Raw genomic sequence first — 23,116 nt, forward strand, 5'->3', positions numbered from 1 at the left:
GAACAATATCTGTAAATGTATGTAAATTAGGAAACGAAAGAGGCTGTGCATATCTTATGGAACTGAAACCTAATAGGAGGAGCAGCATTTAATCTTTCAGGGAGGAATAAAAGTTTGGTGGATGGTGATGGGTTTATCAGTGATGTGCTGCATAAACATCTCTCTCTCTCTCTCTCTCCGCTACAAACACGACAGACGCAGTCTTTCATCATCCTGATTCACACATACACGCCCTTCTCAACTTTCAGCCTTGTGGAATAACAGGCAAGTTTGCTGAAGTGGCGTGGGCTTTTGTTCATCAGAGCGCTGTATTAAAGTCTCACTGTGGCGCTGCTTTAATTAAAACCTCACTGTCTCACACCCCGGAGGCGAGCAGCTCCCGAGGATGGATCGCACCAAACGGAGACTCCTTCAGGGAGGTGGGGATTTGCAGTCTCTCTCCTCTTCTGCTATTTATAGCACACAGAAGGAGGAGAACTGCTACTGTATTCTATCTAGCTAAATTTAGTGAGATGGTGCGCGTTATGGCACTGAATGATGGCTTGCTCACAGCTGCCATTTGCCATTACATCATTAATTTAGTAGATAGTCCATTTGCTGAGGTTGGGTTTGGGGATTTTATCTTTCACGCAGAGTTCCTGAGAGGTTTTTGTTTTAAACAGAGTTGACTCATTAACCATCAAACCATTTGGATGAAGATCCCACTTACCTTGTCCCAGTCTTTAATCTGTTGCCTTGAAATCTTGGGTGTGATGACTGTTGTAAGGTCATCATAACATGTCTTCACTATGGAGAAGATTCCATGCCAGATAAAACACAAATCACACCAAGAAGAAAATATCAAATGCAATACATTAACAGACTGTACTGTAGGCTATATTTAGTCATATTAACACTAACATGGGGTGGCACAGTGATGTAGTGGTTAGCACTGTCGCCTCACAGCAAGAAGGTCCTGGGTTCGAGCCCAGCGGCCAGCGAGGGCCTTTCTGTGTGGAGTTTGCATGTTCTCCCCATGTCTGCGTGGGTTTCCTCTGGGTGCTCCGGTTTCCCCCACAGTCCAAAGACATGCAGGTTAGGTTAACTGGTGACTCTAAATTGACCGTAGGTGTGAATGTGAGTGTGAATGGTTGTCTGTGTCTATGTGTCAGCCCTGTGATGACCTGGCGACTTATCCAGGGTGTACCCCGCCTTTCGCCCGTAGTCAGCTGGGATAGGCTCCAGCTTGCCTGCGACCCTGTAGAACAGGATAAGCGGCTACAGATAATGGATGGATAGAACACTAACGTGATTAAGCTGGAAATTGACACTTTCAGACCTCTCTCTGTTTACAGCTATGTCCCTGAGTAAGGCTTGTTTTTGAATTTCAGGTCAGTAAGACGTTTAAAAAACAAACAAAAAAAAAAAACGTTCTACATCACCTCTACTTTTAACACCACTCTAAAGGTTTGGGAACTGAGACCACCACTTGCTGTCGTTTTGAAAGAGAAATTTTGTCCCATTCTTACCTGATATACAATTTCAGTTGTTCAACAGTCCAGGGTCTCCTTTATCATTTTGTGCTTCATAATGTGCCAAACGTTTTCATTGAGTGACAGGTATGGACTGCAGGCAGGCCAGTTTAGCACCTGGACTCTATTACTACAGAGCCATACAGTTGTAATGAGTGCAGAAAGCAGTTTGGCATCATTTTGCTGAAATAAACAAGGCCTTCCCTTGAAAATGATGTCATCTGGATGACAGCATGTTGCTCCAAAACCTGTAAATAATCATTCAGCATAAATGATGCCTTCCCAGATGTGTAAGGTACCCATACAATTACAGATGCTGGGTTTGGAACTTCAATTTTACATTGAGGAATGTTGTTCTTAAATTGCTGCACCATTTGCCCACGCAGTCTTTTATAGAGCGGTGAACCTCTCCCCATCTTTATTCCTGAGAGACTCCGCCTCTCTGGGATGCTCTTTTTTTTGATGCCCAATCATGTTATTGACCTGCTGCCAGTTAACCTAATTAGTTGTTCTTTTTTTTTTTTAAACATTACACAATTTTTCCAGTCTTTTGTTGCCCTGTCAAAGTTTTTTTTGAAACTTGTGGCTGCCACTAAAGTCCAAACGAGCATCTATTTTTCAAAAAACAATAAAGATCTCCCAGTTTCAACATTTAACATGTCTTTGTACAATGAAATAAGGTTTCCATAATTTGCAAGTCATGGCATTTTGTTATTATTTATATTTTATACAACATCCCAATGTTTTTTGGAAACGGGGTTGTAAAAAGGAGCGCTCAGGATCTAGAACTCCTGAGCATGCTAACTAATGGATATTGGAATGATCCTTGAAGATGGCGGAAAGGATTCTCCAAATGGAAAGGTGCAAGGTTGCATGTCGAAGTTGACAAGGGTGCTGAGGGAGTCTACAAAGTATTATTGGAACAAGACCCTTTGCTTGTAGTCTAAACTGCCTGAACAGACGGGGGTGGGGGACACGACAGCCTGTGCAAGGATTTGTTGTAGACCGTGGTGATAAGGGTACACAGTCCTCATCCGCACCGCTTCGCTCCTTGCCGGGGATCCAGGTGGCAAGCAAGGGAGCAGGACGACCAGGGCCGACAGGGAGCTGCACCTCCGATGATAGTTCCCTGGAGGACAGGGGTACGTGCCTGCGTTGGCCACAGGAATCACCAGAGTGTTTAGACCGCCTGGCTTTCAGCCTGTGTTCACCCTTCCACCAGCGATTCCAGGAATCGCCCCCTTGCGGGCGATGAGGTCACAGGACTCCGAATTCGGAAGGGTGAACAGACAGGAGCATGTAGAAGACAATAGTCACATTCACGCCACTCAAGTCCACTTGGTAGAGCTCAATGAAGCCAATGAGACCTCATGCATAAAGAAACAGCAACAACGTAAAAGAACAAAATAGCATTTTATTTCCTTTTTTTTAATATATTTGCTCCATATTTCTTTAGAAAACATGATTAATATCTATAACATACACACAAACCAAGTAGAATGTGCAGATTAAAAATAATCTCATCTCTTTCCAGTAAATATATCATCATATTTGGACAGTTCTGAAAAATAAAGGCTCCTTGGTCCCTTTTTATAAATAAACTCCCAGAGAGAAGGTCTCATCTGGGAAAGGGAGGCCAAGAAAGAGATCTGAAATCCGAGTCCCACGCTCAGTCAGGACTAGTACTACAGAAAATTCAGACACTTGGTATTTTTCTCTCTTTTTTTTTTTAAAACACAAAGACATCCCAGCACATTATTCAATACTAAACCATTTAATAGCAGAACAGTTTAAAGAGAAAAATCAAGTTCAGAGACACACCTGACAACAGAAAGTACTGGATGCTTCAGGATCCTTTAAAAGACTTTTTTTTTTCTCCTTTTTTTTTTTTTTTTTTAAACAAAAGTCTTTAACAGTTTTGAGCCACCCACAATTTGATTCTGATACCTCAAAATAAACCCTTTTAAAACTCAGAGCGATATCCAAAAGCAAAGCAGGTCCACGCTTATCCTCGCCTACAAACAAACCTCGATCAGCAGTAACGTCTCACAACAAATGGCAAAATTTGAGTTCGTATGAACCTTTGCTGGTATTTAAATTTGATACAAACAACCTGACTCTTTCATTTCCATAAAAAAACGGTCCCAGACCTGCAGGACTGCCTGTTTCAACATTTACATGAATTGTTCAATAAATGGCTTTTTCTAAGTGTGTGTATATGTGTGTGTATGAGTGATTCCATGCTTATGGGTACTGAAATGTGGACATGAACTTATTTTTAAAAATTCACCTAAAACCATTTCTTTTTTTTTACCATCAGGTCACAAAACGTGTAATCTTTAATGAATGATATGTTAAAAGATAACTTTAATTTTCTGAGATGTAATAAAAACATATTTATATGCCAAAGTCAGAACGTAACAGAAGTGTTGCGGACATATAGATTCTCAATTTTAACAATGTAGAATTATTTTATAACTGTATTTTATTATGTATAGATAAAGTAATAATATATTAGAATACAACAGTGAGGGTTTTTTTTTTAATGTAGCAATCTACATCAGCTTTTTTTAATAATGTTTGACACCAATAGAATGACATTGTCTGATACAAAAATGTAAAAAGACTGGTTGACTTTTTGAAACATAGGAAGGTGATGTTTTAGCAAATATAATTAATAAACATATGTATAATAAACATTCTTTCAATAAGATTAACATGGTATGTAGCTAGATTGTAATTAATTTGTAACAGACGCGAGATGGACAATCGTAACAGAAGTAATGTAACAGACATCATTTTGGAACTCATAGGCTTGACTTTGGCATATAAATATGTTTTTATTACATCTCAGAAAATTAAAGTTCTCTTTTAACATATCATTCATTAAAGATTACATGTTTTGTGACCTGATGGTAAAAAAAGAAATTGTTTTAGGTGAATTTTTAAAAATAAGTTCATGTCCCCATTTCAGTACCCATAAGCGTGGAATCACTCATATATATATAAAACATATACACACACAAACACACACACACATTTGTGCGTGTGTAGAACACGTGCGCCCACTTGCATAAAAGTTGAAATTACAACAACATTAAGCGCATGCTGGTAACAACTTTACACAATTAAAACTTGCACAAGTACAATTTCTACACAATTTTGGTTCAGGTAAAATAAAAAAAGGGGGGAAAAATCATCCTGTAAGAGGCTAACATTCTATTTTTTTTTTTTTTAAGATGTACAATTCATACCATACAATCAAGTTACAAAACTCTTATCTCCCTTTTGAGAAAAAAAAAGTAACTTATCTTAATCATGGAACTTGAACCTAATAACAGTAAAGTGCTGATTTGATGTTTCATCATAATATTAATAAGTAAAGACCATCCATAGATAGATAGATAGATAGATAGATAGATAGATAGATAGATAGATAGATATTTAAACATTCAATATTAAGGCCTGGTTCCTTTTAACGTGGTGCTTAAGGGTACAACAACAAGTACTGAAACAGTCATCATAGCTTCAAGATGTACAGCATTGATTGTATTAGTTTTAGCTACAGGATCTCAAACCTTGCCCATGGAGAAACCTCATCACTGAAGAGTTGAGCACCAACCCTAATTTATCACCACCTGCTCAGCTGATGTACAATTAAGTCATGATCATTCACGTTGACCTCATTTGACTGAAGCTTTGATCCAAAGCCACTTCCAATTCAGACAAGATACAACCAAGTGAAGCACTTTTGATTTGAACTCGCAACCTTCCAACCAGCAGCCCAACGTCTTACCTACGGACCTACCACTACCCTCATTGCATCATCGTTCCTTTTTACAGCGTCTGTATTTACCTCTAAGCTTTGTACAGCTTGAGGAGCTGAACATGAATAACATAAATTGCCTGGATGAAGCTTGATCAGCTCTGTTGTCCGGATGATTTCTGATCAACTCAAACAGCCAGACAAAGACTGATCAGCTCACTCAGCTGGTTGAAGTTGGACTGGCTTGATTAGCAGGACAAAATGTGATCAGCCCCAACAGCTAGAATACCTCTGAGCTGCTCAAACAGCTGGACAAAGTTTAAGCAGCTAAATTGGCTGAACGACGTCTGAGCAGCTTCATCAACTGGAAGAGATTTCATGGACTTGATCAAATGGACAGAATCTGATGAGCTGAATCAGCTGGACGAAGTTTGGTCAGCTCAACTGGTTGGACAAAGCTTGACCAATCTGATCATCTTGATGAAATTTGATCAGCTGGATAAAATTTAAAATGGCTCACTTGGTTGGATTTAGTTTCATGGAAACAACTCAATGTAGCTTGATGGGCCTAGCTGGAGGCCGTCTGATCAGCTTAATCAGCTTGGCTGGGTGACATCTGATCAGCCAGGCAAAGTCCCTTTCACGCCAGAATCTGGTCTTCCCAGGCAGTCTCCTATCCCAGTACTAACCAGCTCTTTGAGGCGCATGGGTGCAGTGCCGATCTCAGTTTCCACAGCCCTTGGCCTCTTGCCTGTACAGCTATGGTTACAGTGGGGGGCTAGTCCTCTGGTAACCATGAGAGTTTGACTTCCCTACTTGCTTCTCTATTGCAGTGTGCCTTGCCAGATGGCAGTAGGTACCATTTTTATGATAGTCTTTGGTATGACCTGACCGCGAGTAGAACTCACGATCTTCCAGTCGAGAGGTGGACACGCTAACCACTTGGCCAACTCGTGGTCTAATTAGCCTGGCCCTGCTGGACAAGGTCTAAAAGGATAAACTGAGTGTGATGGGCTCGATAAATCCAATGAAGTGTTTGATTAGCTGGATCAGGTGTAAATGATTAGGGTCGGAACTGAAATCTTCAGAAATGCAGATATTATGAGAACACGCAGAGGCAGCTCGGTAAACACAAGCAACAGCGGTCGAGCTTAGCATTTACAAAGCTATAGCTGAATTTACAATTAGTCCTGAACAGTTCTGGTAACCTTTCCCAAAAAAGCCTCACTGCATTTCAACTCCAGCCACCTTGAAGTTTTATGATTCGGCCATAACGATACAAAACCCAGACACTTCCCCATCACCTTCTGAAAAACTTTTCCTCCTTTCAAGAAAAGTTGCAATCAGAAGCAAAATCATGCATAAGAAATTTGTCAAATGATGGCAATCTGACAGATTTAGTTAGATATATATATAAAAACAGGATAAATATAGTAAGCAATCATTCTGACTTACACCACGATGGTAAGAAGTATGGCTTTTCTTCTTTACACCAAAGTGAATGATGAAAAGGCTCATTTTGGAGTACTGAGCACGCAGCATGTTGTCAGTGTACTGATCGGTGTTAATGGGCTTCATGTCTACTCTCTACTGATGGTCAAAGTGGCAGCACAACTCTTTGGAGAGTCGTCAAGTGTAAAAAGCTGAAGCGATTTAAAATCCAATGCAGCACTTTACAGAAAGCTGTGCAGAAACAAAGCACTATTCAAGCAAGTCCAGCCCTCTTCCTGGATTCTTCCATTCTTTAAGTCCATAAAGCACAACTCTCTGTAAACGTACTGCGGTTCTGGGTTCAATCAGTCCTTAAAATATTAAAAATCACATCACTCACCATCAATCAGGACAAAAACAGGAATGATCACAGTGGCAAATTAAATATTGCAATTGAATTACTTGCCCGAATGACCTGTTCTACGCAAATGAGCGAAGCGCATCAATGGTGGAAAAAATAATTTGCTTGAAATGGCTTTTATCACTCGTCCGCATCGGTAAGAGTCTGGTAAAGGTATCAGTGTATACTAACAGTACTAATTTTTAAAAATAAAAATAATAATGCAAAGAGCCTTCTCGTTACGGTCAACGCGCATTTTCAGTCCAGAATAAACCCTGACTCAAGAACAATTCGAGTTTAGACTTGTGTGTAGAAATGAGATCCAGTCAGTTTTATACTCAAATCTAAAATCATGTACAATTTATATACGATATCTCATCATGCAACCCGAGGTGTGAATACCCAACCTGCATCCAAGACATGGCTTCAGGACAAATCTGCCAGTGAGGTGTGCTGTGTTTCAGAAATTAATTTCTAACCCAGAACCATAAACACGTACGGGAAAAAAAACAATAAAAACCCAAACGTCGATATTCCAGAGGAGGTCAAAATCAACAACACTGCCTCAAAACCTTATTAAACAGTCTGAATTGTTGGCATTAAATTACAAATACATGGAAACAAACAAACATTTACAGAATTGTAAAAGAAAGCAAAAATTATTAAAACACAAAATGAAACAAGGTGAAAAAAAAAAAAGTTCTTGGTCAAGGCTACTCGCTTTTAGCAGCCTGCTCACTTACTCGAGAGTCCGATTTGGCACTCGAGTGCATTTTTACTGGCCTTTTAATAGATTTGATTACACATCAGCTTTGGCGGATTACTAACAAATGGATTTGATACAGAAGCAGAAAATTCGCACAATGACGTTAAACTTTCTTCAATAATTAATTATTCCACGAAATCGAGTTGTACATGAGCTGATAGCTATAAGCCGTGTATGATGAGATTGAGTGGAGTAACTGTTTTATTCTATCCACATTCACTAGATTTTGAGAAACAGAGCATTTTTATTTTTTGCAAATTCGATAAATAAAAACTTTATACAAAACGTCCGACAAGATAATTTCTGCTTAGAATGTAGCGGTAAACAAACTGGCAAAATGACTAACAACTTGCGAAATGTGCTATAATAATAATAATAATATTTCTTGAAGGGCGGCACGGTGGTGTAGTGGTTAGCGCTGTCGCCTCACAGCAAGAAGGTCCGGGTTCGAGCCCCGTGGCCGGCGAGGGCCTTTCTGTGCGGAGTTTGCATGTTCTCCCCGTGTCCGCGTGGGTTTCCTCCGGGTGCTCCGGTTTCCCCCACAGTCCAAAGACATGCAGGTTAGGTTAACTGGTGACTCTAAATTGACCGTAGGTGTGAATGTGAGTGTGAATGGTTGTCTGTGTCTATGTGTCAGCCCTGTGATGACCTGGCGACTTGTCCAGGGTGTACCCCGCCTTTCACCCGTAGTCAGCTGGGATAGGCTCCAGCTTGCCTGCGACCCTGTAGAACAGGATAAAGCGGCTAGAGATAATGAGATGAGATGAGATATTTCTTGAAAAATAAAAAGATGATACGTTCTTACCATCAAATACTTTCATTCCTTTTTTTTTTGTATTTTTTGTGGTTTTGTTTTCGAGTAGAGTTTTCATTTCGTCCTCGGTTGGTTCAGCAAAACACTTCGCCATTTTGTTTTTCTCTACTCATGGTATATGAGCTGATATCCTAGGAGCAGCCAATCAGAGCATGTGATTGCTCATATCCAGTGAATGTGGCTAGAATAATAATTAATACACCATCAATAACGCAACACAGCTAGTTAGACAGCCATAAGCCTGACTTTACTGTTGTTAAATTGGAAAAAAAAAACAACACAAAAAAGGCATCAAATGTAGCATGTGTACACAGATATGTGTTGATATAAATCATGAAATGGGAAATGGGGCGGGTCACGACAAAACGAGTCCAAAAAACCCCAAACAAAACAAACAAACAAAAAAAAAAAGGAAGCCGTTTTACTGGATATTCTTAAAAAAGAAAAAAATTTCTCCAGTTAATTACTTTTAATCTAAGCAGCCATTTCTTAAATTTGGTGCAGCCAATCCAGAAAAGTGTTTAATCAAAATCCAAAATCATATTTGGATCAAATCAGCTGTAAACTTTGACCTGTAAACTGAAATTAACACTTATTTAAAACACATATACACTTAATTTGGCCGACAAAGTCTTGTTCATCGGTTGTTTTACAGTATAATATTTTGGTAACTGATACATTACAGATTAAGGAATGTATTTGCGGCAAAATTAGAAAACAAAATGACCCACACTATATGCACATTATGACACGCCCTATATGCATTTAAGAACACTGTTTGAGCATCTTATTGGGTACTCAATACTCACATCCATATAATGCACTTGTGCTTCAGCTCTTCTTCTGGCGTGTTTTAACTCAAAACTGAAATACCGATTTATTTTCCGGACTGTAAGACACGCCCTCGGGGGACAAAAAACCCTCGATTCATGTTTGTTGAAAAAGTCACATTTTGGCTTTTCATTTCAACAAAGGAATGTGCTGTGCATCAGGGAACATGAGGCAAATCTGTGACTTCGTTTAGTGTCTAAACTTCGACTTGGACATCAGAATACATTTTTTTTCTTAAACCAAAACGTTTCCTGTTTACACAGGAAATAAGCGCCTTTGAATTCCACACTTCTGCAGTGAGCCCGATTTTGCGTCAGATATATTCATTTTAAATCTTGTTGATTAGATTTCAACCTTTTTTTTTTAAACTAAAGGTTGAATTGGTTCAGTTAAATAAAAGTTCAAAAAAAAAAAAAAAAACCCTCCCTACTTGTTAACCTGGTCTTAATTTTATGCCTGCACATTGCATCTGTGCATTAGTGCATCATTACCATTAGGCAAGATCGTAGGTTTCAGTGGGTTTAGGGACAATTTTGTGATTTGTATTTGACAAAGTGTGACTTAACTTTTATTTACGCACGTTTTACATACATGACATTTTTGTCGCAATGTCTACTCTGGTTATTTGTTTGGGGGGGGAGAAAGACATTAATTTAACGCAAAAAAAAAAAAAAGTGCTCCGGGAGCACAATATCCCCTGCTGGCAATAATATCTATGCTATAAGTGCTTATATCAGGAAGGACTTATAAGTCCTTCCAGACCCCTAGAGTCAATTCTCATGGTAAAACAATTCTTTTATTCTCGCATTTTATTCTAGCATTTAGCACCTTTGATATTTGATGGTTTACCATCAAATATCAAAGGTGCGAGGAGTAAATCTCAGTTTAAATTTCTAGTCAAAAAGTTATTTGAAAAGTCTTAACATACAAGAATCTAGTTATTTTGTATTTTATTAATGTAAATTTTCCACTTTTAATATATCTCTCTATTTACTTACTGTTAACTATTTTTTATTGGTGCTATTAAACTAAGTCACGTGAATTCTTTATAATGGACCACAATGGAACTAAGTACATGTACTTTCTTGTGTCATCCATATATTATGATGTTTATTTGCACAAACATTTTAATATTGAATAAACACATTTTTAAAAAGTCTTAATACACCTTCATGAAATTGTCGAAGTACAAGTTTGGTAATCAAGAGCCACAACTCTGGTGAAGTGTGACCGAATTGAACGAAATTGTAATAATGTGTGTTACCGACATACAACAAAGCCTTTTGCAAGGTTTCGGAAAATTCCTGCAAAAATTGCGAGAGTAGTTCATTTCAGAAGACGAGCACACGCTCATGAAATTGTCAAATTATAATTTTGGTAATCAAGGGCTGTAACTGTAATGCGACTGGATTGAATGAAATTGCAATATGCGTATTACCGACATTATAACAAAGAATCTTGCCAAGTTTTGTGAAATTCCTCCAAAAATTGTGAGAGGAGTTGATTTCAGAAGGATAGCACCCTTCCCGAGACGGATAGAAATCACTACGACATGATCCCCCTTTGGGCCTTTCGGCCAGTGGAGGATTTAAAATAAAAATAAAAATAAATACACCCCCCCCCCCCATTGGGGGATAAGTAACATTTGATCTACAATAACGGTTATGAAACTTTAACTATGTTTCATCTATAAAATCACAAATCCTTCATCAATCCTGTAAATTTTGCAAATTGAATTGTTCAAGAAACAAATTGTGCATCTGACTTCTTTGCACGAGTCACAGGTTGGTCTGGACATCTCAAAATGCTACAGCAGGGGGCGCCATGGCTCAGGTGGATAAGGCGCCGTACCATAAATCCGGGGACCCGGGTTCGAGTCCGACCCGAGGTCATTTCCCGATCCCTCCCCGTCTCTCTCTCCCACTCATTTCCTGTCTCTCTCTACACTGTCCTATCTAATAAAGGTGAAAAACTCTGTTTTCAAGTAGAGTTTTTATTTTGTCCTCGGTTGGTTCAGCAACACGCGCCGCCATTTTGTTTTTCTTTACTCACGGTATATGAGCTGATATCCTAGTCGTAGAGTAGCCAATCAGAGCATGAGATTGCTCATATCCAGTGAATGGGGGTAGAATATGTAGAATTGTGACATGGCAGCATGATGTCAGGCTCATAACACGGCAAACTGACAAGTGATTAGTAATATAAAATATTTTTAAATAAATTACTACAAATCACAAGGAAAAGTAATTTATGCATCAAGTTTTGCTTTAAAAAGTGTCAATGGATGGAGTGTTTCTTCAAGAGAGGATAATAAAACACTTGAGGACATGCTTTTGGAGAAAAGAGAGAGTTACTCTGCTTTGGGTCGAGCCATAAATCACCACTATTCCTTACATCGGTAGTTCTCGACCGTTTTGTAGCCAGGGATCGTTTTAACTGTAAAATACATTTCAGAGGCCTGCTTTAAACTTTTCAAAAAAATTTGGGCACTGTAGACCTTTCCATTCTTGAACTTTCCAGTACTTTAGGTCTGAGTTGATTTTTTTTGCTTGGAGCCTTAAATATAATAGCGCCAATATATTGGTGTGGCAGCGGGGGCGTGGTCAAGCATCGGTTTGTGACCGGAGGGCGGAGTCAGGGAAGGTAAGTGGCAGAATCACTGCGCCTGATGTCAGTTAACGTGTGTTTTGTGTGTCTTCCCCAGTGACCACGCCCTATATAAGGAGAGAGAGGGCAGAGGAAGGGAGCTCTCTGTGCGCGTGTGTGGCTGGGAGAGCGGAAAATAAGTACACTGAAAAGTGGAAAATAAAAGTTTTGTTGAACTCCGTTCTGGCCTGCCGTCCTTCTGTGCTCCACCCATCCGTCAGAATTCCTACAGTGGTGCCGAAACCCGGGATCGGAGCACAGAGAAGAACAGCCCCATGGAGTCCTCCCCCTTCACCGACGCTTGACCACGCCCCCGCTGCCACAATTGGGTTGTGATTTCCGCCCAGTACTGTAACAAAATCATGGACCCTACTTTCAGAACCACAGTTATGACATCATTGTTATCCTCCCAGTATATATTTTGGGGGTGGGGTAATAGCTATCGCTCGGTCTGTCTGTAAATATTTGCGTTTCCGGAGCATAACTCAAAAACTATTAGGATTTTTTCTTCATGAAACCTGACAGTTACGTTCAATGACTAGAGGAGTTGTGCCTTCTGACCTTTCTGCGATTTTTATTTTCTCTGTATTTCCATGGCAACCAATTCAACTTAGGAAAATTTGGAGTGGGGTTTCATGTTAACTCCTGATGACTCTTGTTGCATTTATTTACGATTACGTTTGACAGAAATATAGCTGCATACAATTAGCAGCATTATACGGTCTTACAGTCCGGAAAAAAAAAATAATTTTAATTAAATACACAATACGTAATTAAGTATTTGAAAAATGGCCTTGGGTGTGTAATCTGTTTTTGTACAACATATCTACTCAAATAAGGAACGGGAATAGCTTTTCAACTGAGCTGCAATAAATCCAGAAGATCATTGTGCTTTTGTATGGGAGAAAAAAAAAAAAGATGCAATGCTCCCAAAAAAAAAAAAACCTGGAAAAAGAAAAAGCGGCATCACACTTGTCTGTCTCCAATTTCATGCTGGAAAAAAACAAAAAAAAACAAAAACATAACAGTTCACAGCTTGGAGGTGAGAATTGAGTTTCGTTTTAAAAATACTCAACTTTTCCCAATGAATTTGATTAAAAACGCACAGCAAAGAAATGTGGAGTGATGCCAAACTCGGGTGATGCAAGAAAAAAAAAAAGGATATGAATAACATATTGATATCTTTGAAGAATAATTAAGTAAAATCACTGTCGGTTATTACATAACGAGTCACTGAGGATAAGGAGAAAGAGTTGATGGTTTAGTAGTGTGATGAATCCTGTAGCCCTTTGTGATAAATTTAGAAACAGACAGAGGCAAAGCGAGAAAATCAGATTGAGAGAGAGAGAGAGAGAGAGAGAGAGAGAGAGAGAGAGAGAGAAAGAAAGATGTGCAGTACATACAGAGATGCTCATTAAATTCAGTACAAATTGCTGGTCTTTGGTCTCCTCTGGCATTTTTTTTTTTTTTTTCCTAAAACCAACAACTGTAAAGGTCATTGAACATAAACTACAAACGTGTTTACACACAACATAGCTGACGAGAAAAAAGGAGCAAAAAAAAATAAATTTTTTATAGATATATATGAACATTCAAACCGGAATGGGAATAAATGACGAGCAGGAAAGGAATGACATCGTCGCAAATAGGAACATCGATACATTCTGCGTCATGACGAGGAGTTGATAATCGCGCACGGTCGTCTTGTTTCCTGTTTCCGCTTCTATAATTCCCACAGATGGCCTTTTCATTCCACAAGAATTAAGTGCCTCTTTAGCAAAATAAATTCCTTGTAGTCAGTCATGAAGAAAATCCACTTTTTTTTTTTTTTTGTTTTAAACGTGTGTTCGGTTTTAATCTTTAAAAAAAAAAAAAATCATGATGCTTTGCACCATGCAAGTTCAGAAGACGCAGAAGGAAGTGTGTCTTGACTGCCATCTGGCTGTCTTCTGATACATTTCAGCTTTACATCCTTATTAACAAAATAAGAAATGAAGTCTGAAGAACCAAAGTCTGCTCCGTGACACACCGTCTTGCAACAGGTGAGGGAGGAGAGGGGGAGAAAAAAAAAAGGGACCTCAAAAGGCGTATACTCCAAACAGTTTAGTGAAAACGGAAACTAAAAATATGCACCAAAAAATCTACTCTGTTGAGACGACAAAAATAAATAATGTACAGATATGAAAGAATAAAGAAGAAAGAAAATGAACTTGCGTAGTCTATAAAATGGCACCTTTGAGTCTGAAAGATAGAGGTTCCGGGGTTTGAGCCAATCACACAGCCAGCGTGAGGGTGGAACCCAATCCTGCTCGTCTGCCACTGGACCGGACGCTCCGCTCTCGCTGTGCAGAGTGCTGGCTGTGTGTTAGCTGTCGTCTCGAGGGCCAGCGAGGGGCGAGACGTCTACGGTTTCTGAGGGCCCGGGGACAGGACGACGGGAGTGGACAGTCCGTCCACACTCAGCGCTGGGATGTGGATCTGATTGCTCCCGTTAGAGGGGAACTGTAAGAAGAACAAAAACAAATTAACCGCTGTAGATAACTTTACAGTGGTGCTTGAAAGTTTGTGAACCCTTTAGAATGTTCTATATTTCTGCATAAATATGACCTAAAACATCATCAGATTTTCACACAAGTCTTAAAAGTAGATAAAGAGAACCCAGTTAAACAAATGAGACAAAAATATTATACTTGGTCATTTATTTAAGGAGGAAAATGATCCAATATTACATATCTGAGTGGCAAAAGTATGTGAACCTTTGTTTTCAGTATCTGGTGTGACCCCCTTGTGCAGCAATAACTGCAACTAAACGTTTGCGTTAGCTGTTGATCAGTCCTGCACACCGGCTTGGAGGAATTTTAGCCCGTTCCTCCGTACAGAACAGCTTCAACTCTGGGATGTTGGTGGGTTTCTTCACATGAACTGCTCGCTTCAGGTCCTTTCACAATATTTTGATTGGATTAAGGTCAGGACTTTGACTTGGCCATTCCAAAACATTAACTTTATTCTTCTTTAACCATTCTTTGGTAGAACGACTTGTGTGCTTAGGGTCGTTGTCTTGCTGCATGACCCACCTTCTCTTGAGATTCAGTTCATGGACAGATGTCCTGACATTTTCCTTTAGAATTCGCTGGTATAATTCAGAATTCACTGTTCCATCAATGATGGCAAGCCGTCCTGGCCCATGTCAGCATACTTGTTCTCCTCGACCTTACAGCAGCTTTTGACACTGTATGTCACAATCTTTTATTGAGCCGCTTAGAAACTCTGCTTGGCATCACTGGTTCTTCTTTAGCCTGGTTCAAATCTTATCTTACCATGAGAGAACAGTTTGTGTCAATTGGAGACTTTAGATCCCCGAAATCACCCCTCCTTCATGGTGTCCCTCAGGGCTCTGTCTTGGGACCCTTATTATTTGTAATATACATCCTTCCTCTTGGCCACATAATACAGCATTATGGGCTTAACTTTCACTGTTATGCAGATGATACCCAAATTTATGAGTGATTCCACGCTTATGGGTACTGAAATGGGGACATGAACTTATTTTTAAAAATTCACCTAAAACCATTTCTTTTTTATGATGAATGACATGTTAAAAGATAACTTTAATTTTCCGAGATGTAATAAAAACTGTGCTGCAGCTCGGGCAGTTGTGGAAGCAAAAACTCGGAACTGGGAGGAGTTCGGGGAGGCCATGGAGAAGGACTATCGGTCGGCCTCGAAGAAATTCTGGCAAACCGTCCGGCGCCTCAGGAGGGGGAAGCAGTACTCTGCCAACACTGTTTACAGTGCGGGTGGGGAGCTGTTGACCTCGACTGGGGACATTGTCGGGCGGTGGAAGGAATACTTTGAGGATCTCCTCAATCCCACCGTCATGTCTTCCACTGAGGAGACTGAGGCTGATGACTCAGAGGTGGACTCGTCCATTACCCAAGCCGAAGTCACTGAGGTGGTTTGCAAGCTCCTCGGTGGCAAGGTGGATGAGATCCGCCCTGAGTATCTCAAGTCTCTGGATGTTGTGGGGCTGTCTTGGTTGACACGCCTCTGCAACATCGCGTGGCGGTCAGGGACAGTGCCTCTGGAGTGGCAGACTGGGGTGGTGGTCCCTCTTTTTAAGAAAGGGGACCGGAGAGTGTGCCCCAATTATAGGGGAATCACACTTCTCAGCCTCCCAGGGAAGGTTTACTCCAGGGTACTGGAGAGGAGAATTCGACCAATAGTCGAACCTCGGATCCAGGAGGAACAATGCGGTTTTCGTCCTGGTTGCGGAACACTGGACCAGCTCTATACCCTTCATAGGGTGCTCGAGGGTTCATGGGAGTTTGCCCAACCAGTCCACATGTGCTTCGTGGATCTGGAGAAGGCATTCGACCGTGTCCCCCGTAGTATTCTGTGGGGGGTGCTTCGGGAGTATGGGGTTCGGGGCTCTTTGCTAAGGGCTGTCCGGTCCCTGTACGAACGGAGCAGGAGTCTGGTTCGCATTGCCGGCAGTAAGTCAGACCTGTTCCCAGTGCATGTTGGACTCCGTCAGGGCTGCCCTTTGTCACCGGTTCTGTTCATAATTTTTATGGACAGAATTTCTAGGCGCAGCCAGGGGCCAGAAGGAATCCTGTTTGGGAACCACAGGATTTCATCTCTGCTTTTTGCGGATGATGTTGTCCTGTTGGCTTCTTCAAACCAGGACCTTCAGCATGCACTGGGGCGGTTTGCAGTCGAGTGTGAAGCGGCTGGGATGAGAATCAGCACCTCCAAGTCCGAGGCCATGGTTCTCGACCGGAAAAGGGTGGCTTGCCCTCTCCAGGTTGGTGGAGAAGTTCTGCCTCAAGTGGAGGAGTTTAAGTATCTCGGGATCTTGTTCACGAGTGAGGGAAGGATGGAGCGTGAGATCGACAGGCGGATCAGTGCAGCCTCCGCAGTGATGCGGTCGCTTTACCGGTCCGTTGTGGTGAAGAAGGAGCTGAGCCAAAAGGCGAAGCTCTCAATTTACCGGTCGATCTACGTTCCGACTCTCACCTATGGTCATGAGCTTTGGGTAATGACCGAAAGGACAAGATCGCGGATACAAGCGGCCGAAATGAGTTTCCTTCGCAGGGTGGCTGGGCGCTCCCTTAGAGATAGGGTGAGAAGCACAGTCACTCGGGAGGAGCTCGGAGTAGAGCCGCTGCTGCTCCACATCGAGAGGAATCAGCTGAGGTGGCTCGGGCATCTTTTTCGGATGCCTCCTGGACGCCTCCCTGGGGAGGTGTTCCAGGCATGTCCCCCCGGGAGGAGGCCCCGGGGAAGACCCAGGACACGCTGGAGGGACTATGTCTCTCGGCTGGCCTGGGAACGCCTCGGTGTTCTTCCCGAGGAGCTGGCCGAGGTGTCTGGGGAAAGGGAAGTTTGGGCTTCCCTGCTTAGACTGCTGCCTCCGCGACCCGGCCCCGGATAAAGCGGAAGAAGACGAGACGAGACGTAATAAAAACATATTTATATGCCAAAGTCAGAACGTAACAGAAGTGTTGTGGACATATATATTCTCAATTTTAACAATGTAGAATTACTTTTTGAAACATAGGAAGGTGATGTTTTAGCAAATATAATTAATAAACATGTGTAGTAGAATCAACATACACATTCTTTCAATAAGATTAACATGGTATATAGCTAGATTGTAATTAATTTGTAACAGACGCGAGATGGACAATCGTAACGGAAGTAATGTAACAGACATCATTTTGGAACTCATAGGCTTGACTTTGGCATATTTATATGTTTTTATTACATCTCAGAAAATTAAAGTTATCTTTTAACATATCATTCATTAAAGATTACATGTTTTGTGACCTGATGGTAAAAAAAGAAATGGTTTTAGGTGAATTTTTAAAAATAAGTTCATGTCCCCATTTCAGTACCCATAAGCGTGGAATCACTCATTCAAACCAAACCCTCTTACCCACTCCCTCCGTCCAATCTCGTCAACTGTCTAAATGCAGTTAACAACTGGATGGTGCAGAACTTTCTTAAATTAAATCAAGACAAAACAGAAGTCATCCTCATTTCCACCCCTTCTATCTTGAAAAAAACTGGAGCACTCACAGCTATCTATTCCTGGTTATTTCACTTCCACTACTGTTGAAGTACGAAATTTGGGTGTTATTCTGAACTCTACTCTCTCTATTGACTCGCACATTAAAAGTATCACTAAAACAGCTTTTTTTCACCTGAAAAGTCTCTCCAAACTCCGTCCCTCCTTGACTTCATCTGCAGCTGAAACGCTTATACATGCTTTTGTCACCTCAAGACTGGACTACTGCAATGCCCTGCTCGATGGCATCCTAGCCAAGCGACTAAATAGGCTGCAATATATCCAAAACTCAGCTGCTAGGGTACTCACACACACCAGGCCCTGGGATCATATCACTCCTATTCTATACAACCTGCACTTGCTCCCAGTTAAATACCGCATTCAGTACAAAATTATCTTACTTGTTTACAAATTCCTACATATCCTGGCCCCTCCCTATTTATCAAATCTCCTAACTCCATATCAGTTACCTTTAAATCTTCGCTCCACAGATGCCCACCTATTCGCAGTCCCTTACTCTCGGCTCTGCTCTATGGGTGACAGGGCTTTCAGTGTAAATGGCCCTAAGCTGTGGAGTGGAATGCCCTGCCACTAGCGTTGCGCCAATGCTCAACACTGTCCACTTTCAAAAAACAGCTAAAAACACATCTCTTTAGCTTGGCCTTTTCTCTTTGATTTTTAATAACATTGTTATTATTATTGATTTCTTATTATTTTATTATTGTTATTTTATTGTTCTGCTTTTATTGTTTTTTTTTTTTTTACTGTTGAGTGCCCTTGGGTACCTTGAAAGGCGCTTATAAATAAAATGTATTATTATTATTATTAGATGCAGCAAAACAGGCCCAAACCATGATACTACCACCACCATGTTTCACAGATGGGATAAGGTTCTTATGCTGGAATGCAGTGTTTTCCTTTCTCCAAGCATAACACTTCTCATTTAAACCAAAAAGTTCTTTTTTGGTCTCATCCATCCACAAAACATTTTTCCAGTAGCCTTCTGGCTCGTCCACGTGATCTTTAGCAAACTGCAGATGAGCAGCAATGCTCTTTTTGGAGAGCAGTGGCTTTCTCCTTGCAACCCTGCCATGCACACCATTGTTGCTCAGTGTTCTCCTGATGGTGGACTCATGAACATTAGCTAATGTGAGAGAGGCCTTCAGTTGCTTAGAAGTTACCCTAGGGTCTTTTGTGACCTCGCCAACTATTACATGCCTTGCTCTTGGAGTAACCTTTGTTGGTCGACCACTCCTGGGGAGGGTAACAATGGTCTTGAATTTCCTTCATTTGTACACAATCTGTCTGACTGTGGATTGGTGGAGTCCAAACTCTTTAGAGATGGTTTTGTAACCTTTTCCAGCCTGATGAGCAACAACGCTTGTTCTGAGGTCCTCAGAAATCTCCTTTGTTCGTGCCATGATACACTTCCACAAACATCAGTGTTTCCGCTATGTACAATTGGCTGCGGCGGGCCTTGATTTTTGCCGCCGCACCTTCACGAATTCCTGAAGGGGGGCCGTGGCCCGGGTAACTTTTTGAAAATTATTTTTGAAGATAATTTAAAAAAATAGGCTAAACCAATATTTTTTGACGTTGAGCGGACTCAAGCCTGGCATGAACCGCTCCGACGCGCTATAATGACACCAATCTATCACCAGCCAATCAGGAGACTTAATCAAACGCATCCCCCGCCCACCAATCTATCACCAGCCAATCAGGAGACTTGATCAAACGCATCTCCCGCCCACTTGTGTCCGCGTCTGAGACCTTGAATTTTCACAGAAGGAGGGAAGAAGTTGACTGAGGTAAGACTGCGTGATAAATTAACAAACGAATAGGAGAGGAATTTCAACATATAGGGCTTAAGTTTGTTACCGCTAAATAAGCATTGCTTGTACAGTAGCGTTATGTCGTTACAACATTGACCCACTTTTAACGTGCCGAGTACCGACTGTAGCCGGTAACATGCTAATTAGCTTGCTGTCAAAAGTGCAAAGACCTTAAATTGCTCTGTGTAAATTAGAAAATGGCGCAACTTCCTCTGTAGCCGTCAACTCAACTTGTCTTGAGTTTTGAGCCGATCACAACAGTGCAGCACTGTGGCCTGAGGTAAAACAGGATAGTTTTAGTTTGTTTAAATTACAAAAATGAGTACACCCAATGACTGTCTCATATACTCTTCGTATACTCATACTGTTTAAGTAATGCAATAAAACTAATCTTTAAAAGTGGTATTTACTCAAACTGTTTGCATAGAATGAACTTTCGGGTTAACAGTGTAATAGTGTTGCAGTGTTCTGCAAATTTGCAATTTAATATTTCAGATCTTGAGACATGAAAGTGCTATTTTAAAAAATAAAAGGTCAGAAATGTTTTCTGTGTCGTCTATTTAGTTCATTTTATTTCCTCAATAATTTTCCTTGATTGAGAAATCGGTCTGGGCTCTTATGGGTTAATCAGTAGCCTGCATGCTCGTACTGTATATGTTCCATTTACAGTCAAACATTTTGATGGACTCCAGGCTCAATTTTGATTAATCAAAAATCTGCGTAGTAGTACAGTCTGAAGATGCTCTTGCACATTCGGTGTCAATTGAACAAAAATTATGGGAGGATATAGGTTTAAGTTTTACAATTTTTGAAGTGAGTGATGGATTGATAAGTTTAGATGTGTTCAATATTTTCTTATCTTCAGACATAATATTGTAGATGTTTCTTTACCTGCTTGATAGTTTTGACCGGGATTCCAATCTTCCTCAGAAGAGTCATTAGTCCTTAAATTAAATTCATTATAGACATGAACTTAAAATCATTGTTTTATTTTATGGCCTCGGTGCCCTGGCTTTTGGCCTTCGTGCCCTCGGCATCAGCAGAGCGTTCGTTTTCCACACTTCGTCGACTGAAATCGTACCTCCGATCCACAATGACACAAAAGAGACTGAATGACTTGATGAACTGCCATATTCACCGTGACATTCTGGAACAAACGGACATGACAGCCATCGCAAAGGAGTTCGTGCAGGCCAATGACAGACGCAGGCAGGCCTTTGGGAAGTTTTAAGCGCAAGTCATTGGTTACTTCTATTAGCACCGCCGAGTGCACTGCTTCCTCTGTTTTCAGTGTTTCTATACTGCATTGGTACTGATGCAAGCAAGTTGTTCAAGTTGAGTTAGCCTACTACCGAGGTGCTTTTGTTGTGTACTGTTGGCTGTTTTAGCATTTTATTCTGCACAGTTATGTGCTGGCATGTTGTGGGCTAAAGTCATGACCGATGGATTAATCTATGTATTGAGGTATTTCACTCACGTGACCAAGTCATGTGATGCTGCCATTTTGGACGGCACGGCTTGAATCAGTTTGAATGCGAGGAAGGCGACAAACGAAAAACATAAAAGAAAAAGGAGCGAGATGCAGAAAACACCTTCACTATCCAGCGACGTAGGGCATTTACAGGGCGAGCAGAGGGAGAGGTATTTGCAAAAATTGAGGTTAGCAGGCTTAGAGAACGACGTTTACCTGCTTCCACCAGGATTGTTCACTGACGTACGGAAGTACACGAAGCCCTCGTCTTTACCTGACTTCGGCCCACATGATCTGTATACCCATGTCGTTAAAAACCCATCGCCATACACAGGTATTGATCTGAAAGCGTATAAGAGTTTGGATACCTACAAATATTTTGTGTCAGGCTGGGTAACATGCCTACATCAGCGGGTCGTCCCTGGAGCCGGTGGTCGCCATCTTATTACAGCTAAGGTTTGTTCACATTTTCATTTACTTTCGGTCCTCAGGATAAACAAAATGTTATTAAATGTCATTGAAATAACTTCTTAGTCTGTTGAGACATGGCCCGTTATAAATTTGCTGTTACCAGGCAATGACCAAGAACTGTATTATTAGGGTCGGTGTAGTTGTAGCAGTGTATTAGCAGCTAGCTGTTAGCACTAGCTAATGTCAACATCATCATAGCTAGTATGTTACTGTAGCAATGTTTACGTTCAGTCATTTGGATGACTGTTAAAACCTTTCAGTCTCAAGTTTTTCCTTTACTGGATTTACTAGTTTACTGAGCTAGCGCGCTCGGGCAAGCTGGGAGCTAGCGCACGCTAGCCTGCCGGCCGGCACAAGCTTGGAGCTGGCGCACACGCTAGCCTGCCGGCCGGCCGGCGCAAGCTGGAATCTGGCGCGCGTGCTAGCCTGCCGGCCGGCCGGCCGGCACGCTAGCTCCCAGCTTGCCCGAGCGTGCTAGCTCAGTAAACTAGTAAATCCAGTAAAGGAAAAACTTGAGACTGAAAGGTTTTAACAGTCATCCAAATGACTGAACGTAAACATTGCTACAGTAACATACCAGCTACTGTTGTTGACATTAGCTAGCTTGACGTTCAAAATGGCGGACACCGGGGCGTCACGTGACCCTGTGACGTCAGGTGAAATACCTCAATAGCCTTCTGTGCTGTTGGCTGTTTTTATCCTCATACTGGGGTGGGATGTCTGAGCGCAGGTCTTGCCACCGCACCTTCAAACATTTTCTCGGGGAAACACTGAACATGTGTTGTGACGATCAGACTTGGATAGATCCCTGTTCTTTAAATAAAACAGGGTGCCCACTCACACCTGATTGTCATCCCACTGATTGAAAACACCTGACTCTAATTTCACCTTCAAATTAACTGCTAATCCTAGAGGTTCACATACTTTTGCCACTCACAGATATGTAATATTGGATCATTTTCCTCAATAAATAAATGACCAAGTATAATATTTTTGTCTCATTTGTTTAACTGGGTTCTCTTTATCTACTTTTAGGACTTGTGTGAAAACCTGATGATGTTTTTGGTCATATTTATGCAGAAATATAGAAAATTCGAAAGGGTTCAC

At 41.1% G+C, this 23,116-nt stretch overlaps 1 protein-coding gene across 2 annotated transcripts in view; it reads right to left on the reverse strand.

Annotated features, from left to right (window-relative positions):
• Positions 1 to 8,473: 8,473 nt before the first annotated feature.
• Positions 8,474 to 23,116, reverse strand: part of elk1 (ETS transcription factor ELK1) — a 112,071-nt gene continuing 97,428 nt past the window's right edge. For both annotated transcript variants that reach the window (XM_060932419.1, XM_060932417.1), the window contains one exon: positions 8,474 to 14,667. In XM_060932419.1, coding sequence (XP_060788402.1) covers positions 14,569 to 14,667 — 99 coding nt within the window. In that variant the 3' untranslated portion in view covers positions 8,474 to 14,568. The remainder of the gene's footprint in view (positions 14,668 to 23,116) is intronic.

Source organism: Neoarius graeffei, chromosome 10 (genome assembly GCF_027579695.1).
Source record: "Neoarius graeffei isolate fNeoGra1 chromosome 10, fNeoGra1.pri, whole genome shotgun sequence".
Taxonomy (NCBI): Eukaryota; Metazoa; Chordata; class Actinopteri; order Siluriformes; family Ariidae; genus Neoarius; species Neoarius graeffei.